At 36.3% G+C, this 23,231-nt stretch overlaps 1 protein-coding gene and 1 non-coding gene across 2 annotated transcripts in view; one reads left to right on the top strand and one right to left on the bottom strand.

Moving 5' to 3' along the window:
- Positions 1-1,220: 1,220 nt before the first annotated feature.
- TRNAV-AAC (transfer RNA valine (anticodon AAC)) lies at positions 1,221-1,293 on the top strand. The gene has a single exon. It is a non-coding gene; the product is annotated as a tRNA-Val (tRNA).
- Positions 1,294-3,035: 1,742 nt separating this feature from the next.
- ALKAL1 (ALK and LTK ligand 1) overlaps positions 3,036-23,231 on the bottom strand; it is a 35,248-nt gene continuing 15,052 nt past the window's right edge. The window contains exons 2-5 of the mRNA XM_069853171.1: positions 12,454-12,507; positions 8,805-8,885; positions 6,427-6,503; positions 3,036-3,645 (exon numbers count right to left, since the gene is read on the bottom strand). Coding sequence (XP_069709272.1) covers positions 6,439-6,503; positions 8,805-8,885; positions 12,454-12,507 — 200 coding nt within the window. The 3' untranslated portion in view covers positions 3,036-3,645; positions 6,427-6,438. The remainder of the gene's footprint in view (positions 3,646-6,426; positions 6,504-8,804; positions 8,886-12,453; positions 12,508-23,231) is intronic.

Genomic DNA, 23,231 nt, shown 5'->3' on the forward strand with positions numbered 1-23,231 from the left:
TTACTTCCAAATAACTACCCACTGACAAATTTTAGAATACAAAGAATACAATATATGTTTCAGATTAAATAGCAAAGTGATTATGCTGTGCTACTTTGTGATTTTTACATCTGTGATTTAAAATCTGTGATGAAGAATGATGACAAATGTACGTATGAATAGAAGGTACAGAAAAGCTCATTTTAATTCCCGCTGTTCAGAGCACACTAAGCTTCACGAAGTCTCTGTGGACAAACAGAAAGAAGGAATCTATGCCACAGCTGTCTCAAAGAACAACTTGCTTCCAGAAAAGAACTAAGTCATATGGCCACAGTAAGTGCACCTTCATCAAACTCTGTGGCATGGTCAACATGCTGGAGGGAAGGGTTGCCATCCAGAGGAACCTTGATAGACTTGAGAGCTGGACTTGTGCAAACTTCATAAAATTCAACAAGACCAAGTGCAAGGTCCTGTTCCTGGGTCAGGGCAATCTCAAGCACAAACACAGGCTGGAAGGAGAATGGATTGAGAGTGGCCCTGAAGAGAAGAACTTTGGGGTGCTGGTGGATGAGCTCAACATCAGCTGGCAATGTGCACTTGCAGCCTTGAAAGTCAGCTGTATCTTGGGCATCAAAAAGTGTGCCTAGTTCATCGAGGGAGGTGATTCTGCCCTTTCACTCTGCTTTCATGAAACATCACCTGGAGTATTGTATTCATTTCTGAGTTCTCAGCACAGGAAGGAAATGGATCTGTCAGAGTGAGTCCAGAGGAAGGTCACAAAGATGATCACAGGGCTGGAGCAACTCCCATATGAGGAGAGGCTGAGAGAGTTAAGGTTGTTAAGCTTAGAGAAGAGAAGGCTTTGCAGAAAACCTTATAGCAGCTTTCCAGTACTTAAAGGGAGCCTTTAGGAAAGATGTGAGGGGCTCTTTATCTCTGAGTGCAGTGACAGGACAAGGGGTAATGGTTTTAAGCTGAAACAAGGTAGATTTAGATTAGATATTATGAAGAATTTTTTTACTGTGAGGCTGGTGAGGCACTGGAAGAGGTTGCCAAGAGAAGTTGTGGATGCCCCATCTCTGGAGGTGTCCAAAGCCAGGTTGGAGGAGGCTTTGAGCAAGCTGATCTAATGGAAGGTGTTCCTGCCCATGGCAGGGGGGGTTGCAATTGGATGACTTTTTTCTGCCAAAACCATTCTATGATTCTGATTCTATAAATTCTAAAAAAATTTGATACAGGCAGTTTCCGTAGTGTAGTGGTTATCACATTCGCCTAACACGCGAAAGGTCCCCGGTTCGAAACCGGGCGGAAACACCCACCCCTTTGTTTATGGTTGGACTTGATGATCCAGTGGGTCTCTTCCAACCTCATTATTCTATGAATTCAAATTTTTCAGCCTCTTACTTATTGAAATAACTTTATTTTCTTCTTCAACAATATTTTAACTGTCCATACTAATCTCTGCTTAGTATCTTCATAACACCTCTTATTCTTCCCAAAGACAGGGATTTGACTACCTATCTACTCAAAAGAAAGATGTCATTATTCTTACAAAGTAAAGTGAAGCTTTTGATATTGCACTTTAGACTTGAGTCCCAAAATTATATTGAATAACCCAAATTACCTTTTTTTCATTGGAATTTACATTTCACAAACAGTCATTGTCAGCAAAAGTCTTTTTTTCCCCTTCTCTTTCCATTATTTTCTGTCCCTTGAGGAAAGAAAGGAGGGACTTTTTTAAAAAATTGAGGAGACAGCTAATCAGAGTTGAAATACAAAAGCATGGCAAAAACAGAATCTTTTCTCAGATCCTCTGATCTCTGTCCTCGTCCTCATCCTTTATACTCTGGCTGCACAGTTTCTGGTTTGCCCAATAATGCTCGTATGATATATGTTGGTCACAAAGAAACAAGGTTATTCATCTCAATATTTGCCACTTTGGTTTCCCATATGCTACTGTATATTCAGTACAAATACTGCCTTCAACATGGATTAGCATGACACTTGAAAATTTTGCTTTTATCCAATGAACATGATGGTAAAAAGTTTGAGAAACGACAGTGTTAAGAATAATCACAAACAGCATAGGGCAACCTGCTAGCCAGGTTTACAGAGAGTAACTACTGGAACAGCTGTGACCATGGAGTTAATTAGAAACAGCTGCTGTAACACGTTGTTGCTCAGACAGAACATGATAGTACCTGCATGCAGAAGCTGTGGACTGGACTAACTAGTGACGCAGCACAACTTCGGTGCTGAAACACACTGAACAACGTAGAAAGAAGAAACAAAATATTGGATAATAAGGCAGCTGTTTGCTCTTTCACAAGGAATACCAGGGCAGAGCTTCCCTCCAATTCTGTCGAGGGAAAAGCAATGGCTGTAAGAATTAAGAGGCTCATGAAGCCCACACTGAAAGAAAGGAGACAACTTCTAACCCGAGGGGATTAGTTTGCATGGTCAGTTAATCACAAGAGTTTTTATTTGGGCACAGTAATCGATGTCTGTTGTCAATTCTTCTAGATCTGACCCCAGAAGCCTCTCTTCATACTAGGTTCTTTGTAAAGCAATCATATAAGCTTGCAATAAAAGAGCTGAGACAAATTGGTAGCAAATATTATCATCACAATTTGATTTTAAACAAGAAAAATGCAACAACTGTGCTTTGGATTCCCACCAAATACTTAAGCCTGATGTGTCACCAGCCAAATTCATTCATTATATTCCTTGGTTTTACAGTATGATACTCCAATGTATTTTCTTTTCCACTGGGTTATTTTATTACCCTCTCTTCATCCTTCCAGAAGGTTTCAGCTGTTCATAGTGGTGTACAATGCATTTTTGCTTGCAAAAATATATACCACTCGAAAATGAAATGCTGTAAAAAGCTAAACCCACAAGTTAGAATTTCCCAGTGGAAAATTATTTCAAGTTCATCAAATAAATTGAATTTATTTATTAAGTAAGTAACCTCTTAATGAAGTTAAATAATCCCTCATGATAACGTTTATTTTCATGTTCTTTATTCTACTGAAACTGCATTGCAGTTTTCCAGTCTTTATATTTACATTATTTGCAACTCTTTCCATAAGTGCCAGTACAAATGTAACTGATGAAAATCCAGAATAGTCATACAAATGTTCCTGAAAGCAAGGTGCATTTCTGAGCAATTTTTTTTCTGATGCACAATTATATATATGTATATATTAACAAAGCTTGATAATACAAAATATTTTCCATGGCAAGTAAAACTTCCCGCTTACAGCTTATTCAGATTTCAGTTACATAGACTTCTGCATTTTAAGTTAGTGCAAATAATGAAAGTAAGAGCCTGAGCAGAATGATGTAAATAAAATGGAACAAGAGAAACAGCAAAGTTTTCGCAACTCCCTGCATATGTTTATAACATTTAATCAGTATATCATTAGTATTTTTTATTTACAATGTATTTAAATAATTGGCTTGTTTGAACTACAGGCAACAAATTTACAAATCAAAATAAAATAATGTTTCACACAAATATGGAATGTCTGACAAATATATGAAAATAAAATGCATCTAGTAACAAAACAATGTAAATCAAAAAAAGTAAATGATGTCTTCTCTGTCTTGGAAGATTTCAAGGCACTTTCTTGGCAAATCAGAATTCTCTCCTCAGTAGAAAGTCTGCAAGAGAAAAGAACATGCCATTTAATAACCAGTTTCAAAAAACAGAGTCAGACTTAGCATAATTCTGTTTATAAATCACAGCTTCCTGTGGATTGCACAAATATCAAGATTAACTCCAGAATGCCAGTGGGCCTTGCCCTCCTGTGAACTTTAATAAGTTTTCCCACGACAAATCATCAGCATTGATGCTGTGAGATTTAACACACAGTGGTCCACGCTCCTGCATCCTACAAGGAACCATTCCACGCATACAGTAATGCATTTCTAGATTCTGGGTTTCTTCCAATGCTTTCCTTCCATTTGCAAGGTGAGGGTGTGTAGAGACGACACACGCTGACAAATCCAACCTCTAAAAGACGAAAGGTGAGTAACTGATATGAAGTGTGTGCCCAGTGCAGCAGCCCCGGAGCCCCCTCCGGGGTCCTCTCCATGGTCCTGAACTCCCATTACTGCTTCCGCTACCAACTCCCATCGGAAGACTGGCTTTCCCTTGGCAAAACTTCGATTTCTAACATGAAAAGTCCACGTCTCCTTTTTGCACCTTACAGGAGAGGGAGGGAAATATTCACAACATAGCACTGCAGTTCTTCTTTTATGAGGAAATTGCAGCCTATTTTAGCACATGCATGAGAAATGCTTAAGAACAGTTCTCAGTCCTTCCAGCAGGAGAACCTCCATCAAGGCAACGGACAATCTCCAAGACTGTCTCAGATGTTAAACCAAAGGCAAATTTACTTTCAGGAAATAGGAACTATGACGTCCTCTCTAAGCTAGTGTGAGGATGGTGAGGAGAACAGATCCTCTGTGCTAAAAGACAGAGTAGAACCAATCAAAGAATCTAAAAATGCAGTGTTATTGAGGGATGAACATATATAACTCCTGTGTTGCCTTGTCTACAGGGAGGGGAGACAGAGAAACTCCTGTCTCCTTCACTCTTCTCAGGGAAATTTTACCATTCCAAGAATTTATTGGATGTGAATAAACACAAATACCTAAGCCTGTCTCACCTCTAGTAGAAACTAGCAACTCCATGTATTTGGTGAAGGAATAAGGTGAGGGAGAACAGAGGAAGCTGGGAAACACTCAGATCATAGCTCCACTTTCTCCTATAAAGTCTTCTCTGTTTTTAAGAAAGTAGAGAGAAAGTCAGCCTAGATAAAACTGCAAGTGAACACAGGGCACATGACCTTCTAAAATTGCTTACCATTTAAACCCTTCCTTCCCCATATGTCATCTTTTTGAGTGCATTTTTGGCAGGCAAATTAGAATACCTGGATTTGCAAATCATAGCAAATTTTGATCCTTTTGTATTTTAAAGATGGAAAGAGGATGAGAGAGATGCATCTGCATTGTGCATACAGAGGCAGATCTTTGACTCATTCTCTTGAAAGAAAAGAGAAAAAAAAGTATTGAAACACCCAGAAATCTTTCAGGAAGTCCTGAGCCATGAACCCAGAGTGTAAAGATACACAGATGAAGGAAAGGCACAGACTAAATACATGAAAGTGCAGAAAATGAGAGAGAGTGTGCTGGGATGTTTTAGAAAGGTGAGATTTGAAAGAGAACACTAATAGACAAACAGGAATGTAGTCATTTAGGTACCTAAAAAAAAATAAAAATAAAAAAAAGATTCCTGCCCTTAGTCATGAAAAGGATATTCTGGCAAAGTAATGAGATCCCTAGTCAGTCACTGGTTCAGTGCCTCTAATATATTCAAGACCATTTGCAAGATCTGGAAGGAGAGAGGCCCAACAGTGTAAAAACAGAGAAGAAGGGAAGGGGAGAGAAGGGAAGGAAAAAGGAAGAAGAGCTCTGAAATACTGTCACGTTCTACAGCATTTTCTCACAGTCCCCAAAATGAATCCCACCTCCGCTTGGAAACCAAATCAGCCTACACTGACTCATATCCTACTCTTCCTTTCTTATTCTTGATTAGTATGAAATGAAGTCTTGATACAGGAAGAAGCGACATACAAAACTCCTCTAAATCCCAAGCTTGCAGTATTTTTCAAGAGGAGGTGGTGAAAGGAAATCATCTTTGACGAAATTTAAATAAACTAAATTCACTGATTTTATATTTTTTTTGGTCAATAATAACCAGTGCAAGTTTTTCAAATTACTGTTGGAAATGTAACCATCTTATTGATGTTCAAACAACTGAAGAAACCAGCTAATTTGGAAATGTTCCTCTCATCAGCGCAAATGCTTTTTAATTAACACATTTAATATGCTATTCATGGACAAGAACTAGCTGGTTCCTTCCACAGCTTGTAGCTTGAAGCCTCTAGCTTTGTCACATCTTTATGTCCAGTTTACTTCCATCACCATGAAGTAGTGTTAATTTCAGAGAAATTCTCAGGAGACAATCTGGGAATCAAAAGTGGTCCCAAAGATGAATAAAGTGACAGAGTACCTATGAAGATTGCATTGGCAGAGCTGGGACCAAGACATTCTGCTTTTTACATGAATTAGCTGAAATAAATGTGTTGATGAAGTTCTCATGGATTCTTCTTTCACCAACCAGACTCCTTAAAATTTCGAACAGTAAGAGGTCGCCAAGTGCATAATTATGGACTATGGTGCCACAAGTGACTTGTAGGAAATTACAGTGGGGCCTTATCAGAGGTTCCTGTGCTCCAGTCAGTCCTTACAACAATGCCAGACCTGCATGTTCATGCACTCTGTTAACACTTCTGTATGCATTTCTGATAGCAAGGTACAAGTGTGAAGCAAATCCATTCAACAAAGAAGAAAATTAGTGGGAAAAATAATACTTACATAGCAAACATCCTAGGACTGTGTACACAAAGGGCTCATTGCTAATCTTGTTAGCAACCTTGCACACCTTTTATAATCTATAAAACAAAATTACCACAGCAATAATGAATCTCAGTTGCCAGACACCCTTGAAAACCTGCATACAATAAAACATAGAATTTGTACTAGAATTTCAGACACTCTACACAGTGAAACCATTCTCTGATGCAAATCCATGAAATTATGTGTGCAAGATGTAAAATTAGATTGGACCTTATCCTAGTCAGGGCTTTAGAGGAAATGTGAGTAAAGGCAGCAACTAATTTTCTACCAGATACTTTTCTCCTAAGATGCAGAAGACTAAGTTCAACTCCCAACTTTACTTGAAGGAAACTAATTCATCAACTTGGAGGCTATTCTAAGCAGCAGACTAAGAGGTAGTTTAAGGTCAGGGTCTTTCAATCTTTTTATCGTTCCACTTAGTATTAACATTGATTAAATCCATATTTTCCATGTCTAAGGACATCTCCTAATCATCACACTAGAGATACTAGTGTCCTACATGCTACTTCTCTCTCTAGTGCCCTTGGACCAACCATCCACTTGGTTCAAGTGGCCTCTGAGACATTGCTGTCCTTTATGATGGAAGGATCTAGGTATTTGGCAACAAGAAATACTTAGATGCAATTTTCTTCTCCATCTTGTTAAGTAATTTAATAAAACTTAACGGAAATTGTGCCAAACAGCAAGAGACTGAATGCTAACCTGGGTTCAGTTCTTTGGGAAATGTTTGTACAGAATATAACCATGTCAGCAGGAGAGAAAATAACTCATCCTCAGATATCCTATGGTGGCTAAATTTCCCTTGAAGAAAATATCAAACCCTTCAAAAGACATAGGAAAAGGTCTGGCTATGATCACCTTTGAAAGCTATTTTAAACCCTAAGCGCTAGATAAGGTGGAGACAGTTTTGAGGATTTAGCTCTCCTTTTTAGATTAGCAGAACATTCTAGGTGGAATGAAACTCATTGTCTGGTTTAGGTTTAGTTGCGTAAAGGAGAAAAAAACTAGCTTTGTTTTTAATCACATTTTTAATTTAAGATATTGTTTTGATAGTCGAACTTAAAAAATCATTTTCTCACACAGTCCTAACCACAAACTTGTTTGTATATTTAGAGAAAGTCTATTTAATTAGAAGAGAAATATTATGATTCTGTTTCTTCATAAATAATGTGAAGCACTCAGTCAATGCAGGGGAGTAATAATAATATTAATAGTAACATACTATTCATATACTCTGCATCCATGTATCAAGGTATGCAATATGCAATATATATGGTATTTTTGTTATGCAGCATGTAATACATACATGTCTAACCTACTCATATGTCTTCTTACTAAGCTACATGTCTATCTTTTGAGGATCAGCCATGGATTTCTATATCCAAACTTCCAATCAATGTAAGAGTAGGTGGAGATGAGAGCTGTTCCAGGCCCCTACAAAAGCCAGATCTCTGAGGTGCTGAGATTTGGTGAGAAAGCTGCTCATAAGAATGCTTACCATCTTCCTAAATGATGTAGACAAGAAATATCACTATTTTTTTATGTTAAATCCTGAAAATTTTCCAAAGCAACTTGGTCCATAGTTGTACTTACACATCACTAATGAGATTCCCCTTTTCTAATTCAATGTCATTGCTTATTTTCCACTTGCTTTATTTGAATTAAAGAAGTAACTTCTCCTAAGGGATTTCTGTTTTGTATGGGCGTTTTTTTTTTTGTTGTCGACTTTGTTTATTTGTTTAATCCATTTAATAACATCTTAGTTTTATTTTTCAGTCTATCTGACAAAACAAAACTTTTGTGGACGTCATACTGGAATATTTTTTGATAAGAACTGCCTATTTCAATAACAGAAATGATGAATTGATTTTATGCTCTTTAACAATGGGCATATAATAGAAGATTATCATCACAAACTGAAATATACTAAAAACCCAAAGATACAACCATATATTGAGGTTAAGAGTCAGCAGAAAATATTTCAGATTTTATGTTGCACAAGTAAAGGCACAGGGAGCAGTAAGGAGATAATGGATTTATATCTGCCCACTACATAGGCATTACCAACTAATTTTTTAGAATGTAGTTCTCACTTCATGTATCTTAGCCCTACTTGGAAGGAATTCCATTATACACAGCTGACAGCAAGGGCATTAATAGATTTTTTTTTTTATATATATATATATATTAGAGTACCTTGGGTACATTTTGCAGTATAGTGCTCAAGCAAAGAGCAACAGTTACAAAAGGACCAGCACATCAGACAGTAGGAAAAGCAGAGGGCTTTTAAACAAATATCACAGCCAGCATTATATGGTACTTTAATTACTACTTACAGGCTGGTGTTGAGCAATCCCTTGTGTTGTGATACAGTCGATGAAAATGCTTGCTGCATTCTGATGAAAATGTGACTGGCCCTATTTGAAAGTAAGCAGGAGTTAACCATGTGCATTCAATGCCACTGCTTTCCAGCTTCGATGAATGATAACAACACAGATTTAAGTTCAACTTTCTTTTTATAAAATTACATTTAATCTTCTAGAACACTTTAAGCAATTATGATGCATCCCAAGTATTGCAACATTTCTGAAATAATAGAAAGAAATAATATTGCTATGCTATTATGCTCATTATCTAAATAAGAGAAAAATGACCCTTGGAAATGATGGACTGAATTAGCCTTGAAATTCCAGCAATTCAAAATTAACAGTAAAATTTCTTATATGGTGAAAAACAGAATGGTGCAACTACAACAGAATTTAGTTTGATCGGCATCAGTAGTCATACGTAGAAGGAATAATGTACATGGAATATGGATATTATTTCCAAAGATAAATAAAAACAACTTTTCAAGCAAATATGAGTTTCCTAAGTCTTGGAAAGATAAAATAGTTTCATGTGCTAATGCTTCTATAACCGGCACATAGATGGTTTATGAAGTTGTTAATATACAGCATGGGTGCTGAGCAAAAAAAATACAGCTGAATAACATCTAGAAACCTGATCTCCTGTCAAAGTAGTCCTAGCAAGAAAGGGTGCAGACGTGCAGAGGACAGCATATGTTTGTGAAGCAAATCCCTGTATGCCCATGGTGCAGTGTACTCTGTCTTTGTTCTTGGGGCCTCTGCTCCCTTCTCTGGATACACAGTGTCATCTGCCTGCTTTAATATTTGATAAGATAAATAGCTACTGGTCTTCAAAACATGGCTCTAGGGTAACAAGTTGCCAAAAAGCCCTTCCATAATTGCTGATGGCCCCAGCAATGCATTACTGATGACATCCAAGTTGAAAAGGAGAGCAAAAATGTAATATCTGCATCATGTAACCTGCTTAGCAATGCTACCACTGACAGCTGGGATGAGTTTCCTGTGATTTGGACAGAAAACGCTGACGTAAATTGACACTAACTGAACAAGACTAAATTTAACCTGCATCCTCTAAATTCATCACAAAAAGGAACCCTGAATAACTATAGCTAGTTTCAAGCAATGCTAGAAAAAGATCCAGATGAAGCACACTGCCTTCATTAACTTTCCTGTCAGAGGAAGACAGCAAGATATTTATTTCACACTTGCCTGGATAGTGGAGCCAAACTACCACAAGTTTGAGAGAAGATTCCTCTCTATGACAGTGAACAGACTTGAACATTAGATACACTTCACAGTAATATGTAGATTTTTTGATATTTTTCAGCCATAAATAAGAGTTGCAATAAATCGACAAAGCAGCCTTTGCAGCTTTGAACTGGAAGTCTGTTGCAATCTTTTATCCAAGTAATTAGGCTCAAAAGAAAGTATGTGATTTGAAAATATCCGAGATATATGGAGATAACATCAGATTTTGTCAGTAAATAAATTCAGCGTCCCTTCAAATAATATATGGTTTTCTAGCTCTTTTCCTTGCCATCAAAAATAGGCTGTTAATTTCATTTGTGCCTTACAGAGCACTCTTTGTCAGCTGGCTTTCCAAGCTGAATTGATAGATATCTTTATGACTCACAAGACTATGATTTGTCTTATAACTGAGGACTGTTAAATACAGTTCTTATTTGGCTTTAAAATGAATCTACTATTTTTGGCATACTATAAGTGTACAATAATTTTCTTAACCCTGAAACTGTATAGATAATTGACTGTAAAGATAATGTTGAATCCCTCCTCTCTTTTTTTTCACAACTTCATTAGTTTAGAGTATTCTAACTCTTGAACTGGGAAGGACTATATCAAAAAAAGTTTACTTAACTAAATTTGGTTGGAAAAGGATTGCAATTTAAACAGAATCGAGAAAAGAAAAGTTAGGCTGTAACTGAAAATGCTGTTGATTACAGGGTCTAATAAAGCTGTGAAAAAGAAAAAAAAACATGCATAAAGAAACATAACTGAAGATCTTAAGAGTATAATTTAAAGGAAAAAAAAAGATAGATGTAGGCAGGAATTCCGAGACAACAAAGAAATAAACTTTAAGAATTCTGGAATGAACCAGCTTTCCTTATTCATTCCACCTAACATTAGTGAAATAATTCCAGCCATTTTGATGGCAAATACTCACTCAGAAAAGGAATATTGTTTTAATAAAATGGCTTCAGAAACAGGTCATCAAGTATTTTTTGCTCTTTTTCTTTTCTATGATTTATTATTCTCAAAATACGTTCTGTAAGACTCATGGTTGTTTTCCTCTGTTGTTTCTGAATAATGAAAATTGTTGTGTATCTGTTATTTATCTTCCCCATTTTCTTATGCTGAGGTTTTTATGGCAGCTGAGGAGTTTCCAAAGTTAAAATGAAAAGGAATTTGATTAATTATTAACATAAATGAATCTTTCCTGTCTGTCACCCTCAGAAGAGTAACTTCCAGTACTCCTGTGCTACATACATTTGCATACTTGGAATCTATGTTTTTTTCTTTCTGTTTCTCATATGGACTGAAAGTGGTAAGGTTCATAATTATTCCTGTTTACTGTAAGAGTGAAGGGCCAGCTGGGTGTGGCATGTTTCTTGTAGGTACTGTTAGGCTGCAGTTAGCAGTTGGCAAAAAGATCCTTAAAGTTGCGCTTATCCTAAAGGTTTGGACACCTCCCCCATGCAAAAGAGACAACAAATTCTTTCCCTTCTTGGCAAGGACTGTCTGAAATTTCCAACAAAAAGGAAATGCATAATTATTTCCAATTATCTTTTTTATGCTCCAAGTGCCAACCATTTCTTTAGTTCTTAGAGTCACTAATCCCAAGAGTATCTAAAATCACCAACAAACTAGCAGTGTCATACTCTGAGTCCTTCACTTTTCTGAATTACAGAAAACTGGAACTGGAGATCAAAGAATCAGTCCAAACATCTTGATGTTGGCAACTCTTTTGGCTTATATTCAGAGGGTACAAAAGTTTTTCCCAGTAGTTACAAGATAGAGTCCCAAAGGTAAGTGCATTATTACAATTCCATCTCAGTTTTCAAGAACAAGCAGGTATTTGACTGTAACTGTATTAAACTTTCATATTTGCAATAGCACATTATTATTCTGATTAATTTACAATGTTTAATCTTCCCTTTTTATACTTTTTTGCCTTGTTAGATGACAAATTCACAGATATACACAATGAGACTGAAGGCAAAATGTGTTTCTCCAATACGGTAAAAACTTACATGGCCATGTAGGTCTATTTCTGAAAGATATGTGAATTCCAATTAGAAGTTAAAATTAGTGACTTTAAAAATAAATTTACCAAGAAAAAAAAAACATAATAAAAATAAAACAATGTTTTAAATAATGCTTAAATTTACCACGTTTTGAAATTTATTTTATCCTAGAATATTCAGAGGCTCAAACCTCAACATAATTAGAGTTCTTTAAAAATGTCTCGTCCTAAACAATGCAAATTTAACTTCACAAATGGTAAACTTGGTGCCAGGCCTCAAAACAGCTAATGGTATGACACTTGTGGCTGCTTAGAATATGCATTTGTAGGAAAACTAAAAGCAACCAGCTGCCTTACCTGTAAAATGTTTTATGAACTTGTCTTTTAGACTGGAATCTCTTGGAAAAATTTCTGAGGAAAGAAGAAAAAAAAATGTTATCTATGCAGTACAGGAATTATCATAAAAGTCCTGAAACCTTAATATGTCAAGACAGCTGCTGCAAAGAGAAACAATAGCATCCCAAGTGAACTATGAAATTAATTTTTATAGCAGGGTGTGTGTGGGTATACGTGTGTGTGAGTAAAGAACACTTTGAAAAGTTTCAAGTAATCCACAGATAAATACCAAATGGTCATCCTACAACACATACTATCAAAATTTTCTGTCAATCATTTCCACTCATCTTAGGTCTGAGTTGAGCTAAATTTTCTAAAATATTTATAGAAAGAATATATATATGTTATCATGTTATGACAAGTATTTGGGTGCTTCTAAAAATTACGTAAAACACCTAGATATAGACAAATCAAATACATATTCTGGGGTTTGAAATAACAGTACCTGGAGTGAAAAGTCTCCTACAGATTATCTAAGATGGATATGGGCCACGCATATATTCATTGCACTGTTAGTCAAAAAATAATACTCCTCTCCTGTGAAAACTGCTGTGAATTTTAAAATACTCCTTTCACATATATGATATTGTTTAAAAAAATTATATGAAAGAGTACAAGTCTCAGAACAGCCAAAGGAATCATGCAGGACAGAAATGAGAGCTAACAAAAACCCTCTTCTCATTAGTTTGTTGGGGTTTTTTTCAATTCGATGCTGCCTCTAGCTTATAGCAGAAACTTTTTATGCATGTAAATATTCTTAGAACTAATACATAAATTTTCCACTGAAAAACAGTATTAAAAAAATCTTTAGTAACTGTAGTTATTATTGCAGACAGTAACTGCATATAGCAGCTGCGTGTTATGTTGAATTCCAAAGTGACAGGGGACAGGACAAGAGAGAATGACCTCAAGCTCCGCCAGGGGAGGTTTAGGCTGGACATTAGGGAAAAATTCTTCACAGAAAGGGTCATTGGGAACTGGAACAGGCTGCCCAGGGAGGTGGTTGAGTCACCTTCCCTGGAGGTGTTTAAGGCATGGGTGGACGAGGTGCTAAGGGGCATGGTTTAGTGTTTGATAGGAATGGTTGGACTTGATGATCCGGTGGGTCTCTTCCAACCTGATTACTCTATGATTCTATGATTCTATGAAATGCATTTCTTAGCATTAATACCAGTAATACGACTAACTCTCAGCATTAGCATTGGCAGCTTAACATAGTCACTAAAAATATTTCCTTATCACTTATGTCATTTTAAATCTTCATATTCGTATACATTTTTTTAAAATTCTCTGACTCTATGAGCATTTATCTCAGAAGAGAGCAAGTTTCCATTCATTCTACAGGAAAATATTAGTTATATTCCAAAATAAATTCTTGCCTCTGGCTTTAGGCAGTTTCTCAGAGGTCACATGAGTGTATTTTATGTTGGGATTTTAAGTTGAAACACCCAAGTCTTAAGGTCACTCAGCAAGGTCAGGGGACCTAATTTACTTAAGATTCCTTGAAAATCTCAGTTTAACTAACTTGTTTCTTTATTGCAAGTGAAATATCAGCCCTTCTCCATTCAACTTAGAATTTTACTGTCATGAAATGTCAGGTAGTTAAAAATTACACAGAATAAAGCATGAGAAGCCAAATTAGTGAAACAATCAATGTGATTTTTGGATGAAATGCCTTGAGTGGACCAGTACTGACGAATAACCAAAGCCTGGTGAAGACTCTGATAAGAACAAACCATTCTTGCCCTGGCAAAGAACATTTAGACCCGGGTCCTTTCAAAGTCTATACAATTTCCTATGGGAACCTGTCTTTTGGGCTACAAAATTCTTTAAGAAAATCCCGTAATAGAGTGTACTGCCAAAACTCTGTCACTTAATGAACAGAAGGTAAAACAGGATAAAGGATTTGATGCTCGGGCAAGGAGCTAGGCATTGCAGGCATAAGATTGCAGCTGTAGTTGTGTTGATAAGTCTGAGAAGGAATGCTGCAGGGTCTGCTTCCCATGAATAACTACATCAGCCCAATGTTCACACCAGCCTAGCTATGCCTGTCTCAATAGGGAAAATTAGGTCAGTCGTGTGTTGGAAAGTGGCTGATTTTGACTGCATGCCTGCTCCTCTCCTGCTGCAGCTGGCCATCCCTCCAGGCAATATTCAGCTTCTCAACACGTGCCCATGTCTCAGCTTTTTTCAAGTGTTCATTTTCTTAATAGTACAGTGCATTTGCTTGGTAAAATACAATCAGTTAAGCCCTAGTCCTCCACAAAGACAACCTAAGCCCATTTGTATAAAAATCATGGGCAGCACAGGTTACTGGGACAGTACTGTCCACTGGCTCTAATGACAGGGGCAACTCCATCTGAACTAGGAACTGCCCAACGCAAACACAGTAGTTTTCTTCTATCTTCCACCAGCATGTCCAAACCCACCTATCTCTACACAACTGTAAGGCTGAGGTCTCAAAGCACTTAGTATTTCAATCAAGCTCCCAACCTTGTCACACTGCAGCCAGAAGCAGGATCCTAAGTCCATCCAAGGTGCTTTTATAAGGCCATGAAAAATCATCATGAAAAATACTCTACACTAGCTTCTAGTAAGCTCAGCTGCTCCAGTCATATTTCATGTCATTCCTATCACTTATTAAGATACAAAGCTTAATATCCATTCTCACATTGTGCACTCACATGCTTACAATGGAAATTAAATTCCTTTGACATAGAATTGCACAAAGGAAAACCAGAAACATGAATGTTATAGGATTGGTTGGCAAAGCATTACTAAAATTGAAACACTTGACAGTCAGCCTGGGCAAAAACATAAAAGAAACAGGAAAATGAAAGAATAAAATGTTTTAAGTGTGAAACCCACGTGGAACATGGAATATGAGTGTAGAGAGTTTATTCTTGCCTCAAGACTGTGCTACACAAACTAGTAAAATACAGCCAGTATATATCCCATGGCATATAGTAACTGATTGTTTTTAATCATCTGGGATAATATCCAGACTGGGGCATTATTGTACCCAGGCTTAAAAAATCTGCACTGCTCATCAGAGAAACTATATCTGAGTTAAAAGGCCTTTGCACTATTGACCCTGGGTTCATCCTGGGTATAATCTCTCTCAGTTTATAATCATAAATAATCTTAGTTCAAGGATTACTTTATTATTTTCATTAGAATCTCTATGCGTGTCCGTAGATAATTACTCAGCTGGGACAAAATGCTGCTCACACTACACTCCTTCCACAGAGAGAAAAGGCCATGGACAACTATTAAATGATGTTAGGAGAGATCTGCTACTGGATCTTCTGTCTAAAATATTAAGAATATTTATTACAAAAATGTAGGGGCAAGACAAAGTTACAGGGTTTTTCAGCTCTGCTTCACAGATAGAATGCTTTAGTTTATATGGCAGATTTCGTTAACAACCATCCATACTGTACTCTCCAGTTGTGACGCTTCACAGGTCTCATGGCTTGAGGTAAAATTTGCCTGGGTCTGCCAGAATTCTATCACACGCTGGGATAAACGGGATGATGGGGAGAGCTAGCAAGGTCTGAGCTAAGAAGCAGCAAGCAACAGCTGCTCCAGTTCCCCCTTCTTTCATTTTGCTGTAAACTTTCCAAAGTTGATTTAAATCACTGTTGTTACGCTAATTCCCTAGAAAATTACTCTGTGCATTTTTCTGTTGTTATTCAGCACCTGGTAGCCGACATGACTGTTTAATTATTCACTAATTTGGACAGGATTACAGAGAGATAGAATACTAAATAAGACTACAGCCCTGGGCTCAGCCCTATGCTCAGCCTGCAATGTAAGACATCATTCCTTCACCTTGGATGAGGCTTTTCACCTTTCTGTGCCTTCAGAATCTCTGTGTTTTGTTAGACTACAAAGCTGTGACAGTAGGTTCTGATTTTTACCCTGTGTTTGCACCATGTAGCCATAGTTGTGCCTGGAGAATTCATGTCCTGCTGTAGTATAAATAACAAGAGCTGCACACCGAAATAAGCCAAATATACACAACAGTGTGTTGGCTTAGGGCCTGAAACCTCCAAATCCCCCAGTGGCATCACCTTGGCAGGAAAAAATCAAGATCTCAATTTGTTTATGCTCCAAACAGGCAGTCTTTGCTTATTTTTCACTTACTCAAGGAAGAAGTGTAAATCAGTCACCAAAAATTACTCTTGCTCTTGGCCTAGTGCAGGTCTACACCAGAGGGACATACAACATCTGACTATATGTTGGACTGTAGGCAAGGGCATAAAATTTGAAGTAGGCCAATTTTCATTGGCCAAGTCGCTTAACCTTTCTATGTAAGTAAAAAAAAAATGTCCTCATCAAGAATAAAAATTTTCTCTTTTTGTAAGATATCCCGTATCTAAAAAAAACATAAAAACTCAACAAAATCTGAAGTATCTTTTTCCTCAACTACTTAAAAAAGAAGGAAAAAAAAACTCCAACTCTTAAACTATTCAGGGAAAACTTCCCCATGGCAGGTAAACTTTTCAGGGTGACATAACTGACCATAAAACCAGAAATTACATCCGTTATCACTATATCTTTGTCAACCAACTGAATAATATTTGTCAGATTTATATCAGTTGCTAAAGTGCTCTCTACAACACACTTCAACCATAGTATTTAAAGCTTAGCATTTTTAGCCAGGTTTATAATTATGCATTTTCCAGAAAATCCACTGTTAATTAAGAATACCCACCATTATGTTGTACAACATCCCTTGAAATTATGTCATGTGATAGAATAACAGGTGTTTCATAGTTTTATGTTGTTCCGCACTTCAAGAAGTTACTTTACTGTTAAGCAGTTCGAATTATTATAATCCTGCAGAAATTTGTTCAGAATCAAATGCTTACACCAAGATATAGTCAATAGCAATGAGAATATATCTTATTATATCTTACAATTGTTATATGATCTCATTTGTTTTGTATTCACTCTGGTAAAGCCTTTTGAATTAATGTAATTGTCTGTTCTTCAGAAAGAACAATGCTTTCATACTACTCGTCTTTCTTCATTTTTTATTCTTCTTTCCTAGTCATATTTTCTCTTATGTTGTAAACCTTTTCAAGCCAAGTCAATTTTAATACAAAGAAATACTTTCAGTGGGTTTTGCATTACCCAACTTACAACAGTCTAATATAGATTGATCTAAATTTTGTACAACTGACACACATAGTATCTTATGGAAACCTTGCTTCTCACATATTTTGCTTAAAGTTATTTTATAACCATGGAATTTAGACAACACATGTTTTGTTGTGTTTTTTCTTCTTTCTGTCAATAAAATGGTGGAAGAAAACTATCAACAATAAGATTCATCTGACTTTTTTAACACAAACCCAGATGTGGGCTTCTAAAAATGTTGTTCTAGCATGAAAACAGCATGTGCTTTTTAATACTTTTTTTAAAAAAAGATTATTTAATGTCTTAAAACTCCTTACAACAGAGTACATTTAATAGAATTTCAAACAGTGACACTTTGAAGGACAAGACTCTCCAAAGCTTCAACTTAAACAAAAGGCTATATCTGTTCATAATATAGGAATAAATCTTGCAGAGTATGAAATACCATTCTAGTATAAATATTGGGACATGGTCAGCAAAACTGTTTTGAGTACTTATATAGACCAGTCCCACTTATTTGGACGGAGCTTTTCTCTTTTAGAAACTCTGCACAGTACCTAAAGATGGCAAACCTTGTCGATTGAGACAATGATACAAGGTAAAACACCAGTAGTAGCAGGTTTGTATACGTTTATCGATGTCAAGATGGATTTTGTTTACACAAAAATAAAATGTATGGTGATAAAAGTACACTGTACTTTTGAATGTAAATTCACAAAGAAATTGATAAGGTGTCAAAAGGATTAAAGCAACAGAGCTGAAACAAGACCAGAACAAGAGAAAAATATCCAAGTAAAGCAATGTACTAGAAAAATGAGTGAATGGAATGACCTTGCAATGCCAGGAAGAAAGTATCCTCAGTGTGATTGTCTTAAAAGTATACGAAAACTTTGCAAAAGCAGCGCTCTAAATGAACCCACAAAAGAAATTCAGAAACCTTAATCACTCAAACCACCCTCCCTCTATATGACTTCATTTACCTATGTAATAACTCCTACAAATGTTAGGAAGAGACACATTACCTCAGTTAAAAAAACCCCAAAACCTGAGTTTTGCTCAAAATCAACAATTATAATAGAAAACAGAGCAAAGATAGGCATTCTAGTGGAGAAAAAAAAAACGTTAACGTTCATTTTAGTACGGTGTGGTACTGAGTAAAGCACAGACTGTTTGACCGCAGTGTCATACATGGGAATCACATGGTAAAATACCCCGTGAGTAAATGGAGCTTGAAGCATCCATCTAGAGATCTGATCCAAATATTCCTGCTAGATGTAGGCAGAAATATATGGTCACTATTGTGGGCAGCTGTTACAGGGACTTGATCCCACTCTCAGCAGTAGATTATGTTAAGTAGAGTTGAGTCAGATAACATACGCTTCTTTCTTCAATACCCTGACCACTTAGTAGGTCTTAATTTCCTACTTTGTCTGTGACCAGATTGCACAAAAAGCTTCCTTTTGGGCTCATGGTCAGACAAAGTTCTTACAAGCAAAACTGAGGACTTCCAGCAGACTTAGCTCTTCTGGAAATCATATGTTTTATGATGCTATTCCATTGCTTCCACAATGGTATTACTTTTTGTTCCACAAGCAATAGTCACACTAATATAGATTGAAATTTTCTCTAAATTCTAATGTGGTGTCTGACACAGTAGAGAAACAGAGTATGCGGTTCTTTGTTGAAAATACGTGACATTTTTATTCCCTGCTTAAGTACCACCAATTGATTCTGAGGTCTGTCCAAGTGTATTCAAAATCCTTAGGATGAATTTGTGGTTGTGTTACAATTCAGTTCACAGAATGATGTATTTAATGCATTTGCTATTGCAGATTCCCACAGTGAGGCAAGAAAATACCTTGCTTTGTGCTATAGAGAGCAACTCCTTCTATCATTAACAATAAGAAATCATTAAACATTTTCTATTATTTGTGTAAGAAATCACTGATAGTTGAGAAAATATCTACTTAAATGATGTAATTTAATTCTCTTAGCCTCTTTAACCATGGTTTCTACCACATAAACTGTATTCCTGTTTTTGTTTTACTCTTTTTCTTCCAGTTTTCCATAATTAAAAGCTTGATAGTAATTTCTATTTGTCTTAGTAATTTTGTTTGCTTAAACACACATACACACGCCCCGCTTTACCGCAACAGATCTGCAATTCAGTCCTTTGGATGAAGGAAAATATCTATTTCTGTGTGCAGTATTCCAAGAGGTCACTGTGTTCCTACTTCTGTTAAGTAACATTAACAGTTCCCATTTATTGAATACTTTTATTTTGAGACTTTGATGTGTGCATACTAAGTTCCACGAGGCATAGATGGCAAATGAGTCAATGCTCCGAGAGACGCATTCCTTTCTGTACGTAATACCGTTGTTTGAAATTCAAAACTTACTAGATTTTTCCAAGAGCTGTGTAATGAAGATAAAAATAAACTAGCAATTTTCTTTTTAGTTTTCTATTGCTGTCTGATATAGCAGGTGAAAAATCATTTGGTATCTTAGTATTTTCTGAAAAAAAACCAAAACACCTCAAATAAACATCCAAATCAACACTACTTGGATTCACAGATCTGAGAGCTTCTACTCAAGAGAAAATCCTGAATTAATCTACAGCTGCATACCACTGCCATCTACTGAGTGTAGAATATTCTGAATGTACTCATGCATACCTGCCTGCTCTGAGTGCAGTTTAGTAGGCTTTGCATTTACTGTCCACTGGGAGCCCCTTCAGTTCTCACAATACAAAGTATACTCTAAAGCTTAAAGGTTACAAAGAGTGCAATTAAGAATTCATAATTAATTACTTGGTCAATTTATCTTCCCCTTCTCCAAAACTAGCTATAAACAGTACTCTAATCTCTTTGGATTTATTTGCTGCCCATAAAATCTTTGTTCAGTATTTCAGCTTTATTTGTAGAGAATATTTGGAATGCACATTGAAATATATGATTGTACCTCACTAGTCAAGTCCTAAAATGCTAGTTCTGCTTCCATGTCAAATAAATGCTTCCACACTATTTTCCTGTCAAGGTTTGAAATGGTGCTTCTAAGAATACTTAAGATGGTAACTGAATGTTTACTTTCCCTGATATTCATTCCAGTAATATGCTGATGTGAACATGGCAAATAATACTCCTTTTAAATGATGAATAATTGATATATCCTCAAATTCTCAAAACTTTAGTTATGAATACAATATCTGGAGTGACATATATAAAATTAAAGGTCTTTATTCTCTAACATTCATCAGGATCTTGTGCAATAAAGAGGGCTATGGCATCAATCAGTTTAGAAATATAATGGTATGATCCCAAAGGGAAAGCCTAAAAGAATCTGCTTTCATTACAGCTCCTAAAGTTTACCAGGTCAGTCACCACTGGCAGGAGCACTACATTACAAACAAACCCCAGTGTTGTTCTTAAATGTGCTAAAGATGGACATAAAAGGAACCATCAGCTTTTAAAATCTCAGTCTGGCATTCAGTCATAATTTTTGTTTTTCTCCTCTCTTCCCTCTGACGCTCCATCACATATAATGCCAACTATATATTCTAGGTCATATCCCTCTTACTCACCCTTGTAAGCCTGTGTAAAATGAACAAATTAAAAGCTATATAAAGAGCAAAGGCATACTGCTCTCCTAATTCAGGATGCCTTGGTTTTGTCTGTAGAACTACATGGTTACCACTCCTTGTAATGTGTTTGATGGACTGACATCTGTGCACTACAGGTTGGACTAGATTTAAAGTATTTCAGATTTCTAGGTTTTCCTCCTTTTATTTATAAGGGATTTTTTTTTAAAATAAGATTTCTTAAAACAGTCTTGAAATAGTTCTAAGTGCTGCCTTTTTATGGTGACCAGGGTCAAATTCCACTGTCACTGACAGCTGCATAGACCCTCTCATTCATCAACACTCTATTAATATAAGGGAATACGCAAGGGAATTACAGAAGGGGTTCTGGATACAAATATTTTTCAGCTGTACTGCTATTACAGAAACCTTCAGATAGGTACCAAGAAAACAGATGCCTAACTTTAGGCGTTTGACTTCAGTTGAATGTATAGTCTTTATATGAGCAATGGGGCAGTACATTTTAGCAACACTGTTATAAATAGTATGGAAGATTCTGTACATACTACAATATAATAAAAATAGTAACTCAAAAAAACAAGCCTAAGTTGACTTAGAACTTTCTTCAAAAAGAAAGGGATATTTATTTATCTCCGCCAACTGACAAATGGGCCAGACAAGTCTTACATTAGCTAGGTGCATTCCAGTCCTTTGAAAAGGTTATGGACAAGATTCTACAGTATGTTGCCTGAAACAGTAAATAGATGGATTTAATAAATCAAAGAGATTTAAGTCATATAATTCTAAGTGTGAAATACCATCTTTAATTCAACAAATAACTATCTCGTTTCTGTTCTACATGCTATTATGCTCATTTGGTCATGGTCTATGAACACCTAAGAAGGAGAAACTTCTCCTGGAATCCCTACTACTCCCATCCCTACAGAGACTTTTGATTAAATGCTAAGTCTTACATAAAGAATATGCAGGTTTGTAAACATGCAACAATGAGCTGTGCAAAACACACTCCTTTACCCTGATAAGGAATACATTTGTTTGCTATAGCGTTTTATTGTTAACACCCTCATTCTTTATTTATTGCAGACCTTATATTGAGTTAGTTGCTGAATTAATTTGATTTATTTATTACTACAGGACAAAGGAGTACAAGGGATTAGAAATTATATGCCTTGAGCTCCTTGGCACTTTTCTAGCATAGGGTAAATCCATAAGTACCACCCTACTTATTCAGCTAGTTTTTATGAAAACAACAGTCATTATCTAGCTCCTTTTTGAATTATTCTGATTGTAAAATGCTGCTGTTTTCATGAAAAGTAATTAAACTTTGGTGTACATCATTAGATAGACAACTTTTAAAATAGCTCACTTTTTGCAAGTTTCTCTTTTCAAAATGCCAGGAGTACAATTGTGATGCTGCCCCAGAAGGTGTTATGTGCTCATTTGTATGAGAAACTGCACCTCATACTCCATTCTACAAAGGAAAATAAAAATTAAATTTTTTCTCATTGCTGCAGTTTCCTTTCTATTCCTATGTAATAGAAAGTTAATGAAAGTGAAGTTTGTCCTCTTTTTTAAGAAATCAAGAACTTTAGAATTGTAATCCTTACATGTTCCTACAGAATATCACCAGACAAAATGAAAGCAGAGTGCCCAGATCAAAGCTCCTGTTCTATTACAGCTAGTATCACGTCACTCTCGCCAGCACAGTCCCTCCCAAAAGCAATTTGTGGGAGACCTGACTTATTTCATGCAAGTGAAGGGAGATGAAATGACAGAAAGTCCTCTGAGACAAACTTTTATCTGTAGGGTTTTTTATGCTTCAGGTGAAATCAGTCCTTCAACAGAAACTTTCAGAAAATCAAAATAGTAAGAGATAAAAAAGCAAATGCATACAAATTTAACTGAGTTTGCTCTGTTTCATTTTATGACGCTGCTACTTGGGAAGGATACAGAAAGTCTTTCCTTTGTAATCCAACTTTTGAACATATAAGAC

This window comes from Phaenicophaeus curvirostris, chromosome 3 (genome assembly GCF_032191515.1).
Source record: "Phaenicophaeus curvirostris isolate KB17595 chromosome 3, BPBGC_Pcur_1.0, whole genome shotgun sequence".
Taxonomy (NCBI): Eukaryota; Metazoa; Chordata; class Aves; order Cuculiformes; family Cuculidae; genus Phaenicophaeus; species Phaenicophaeus curvirostris.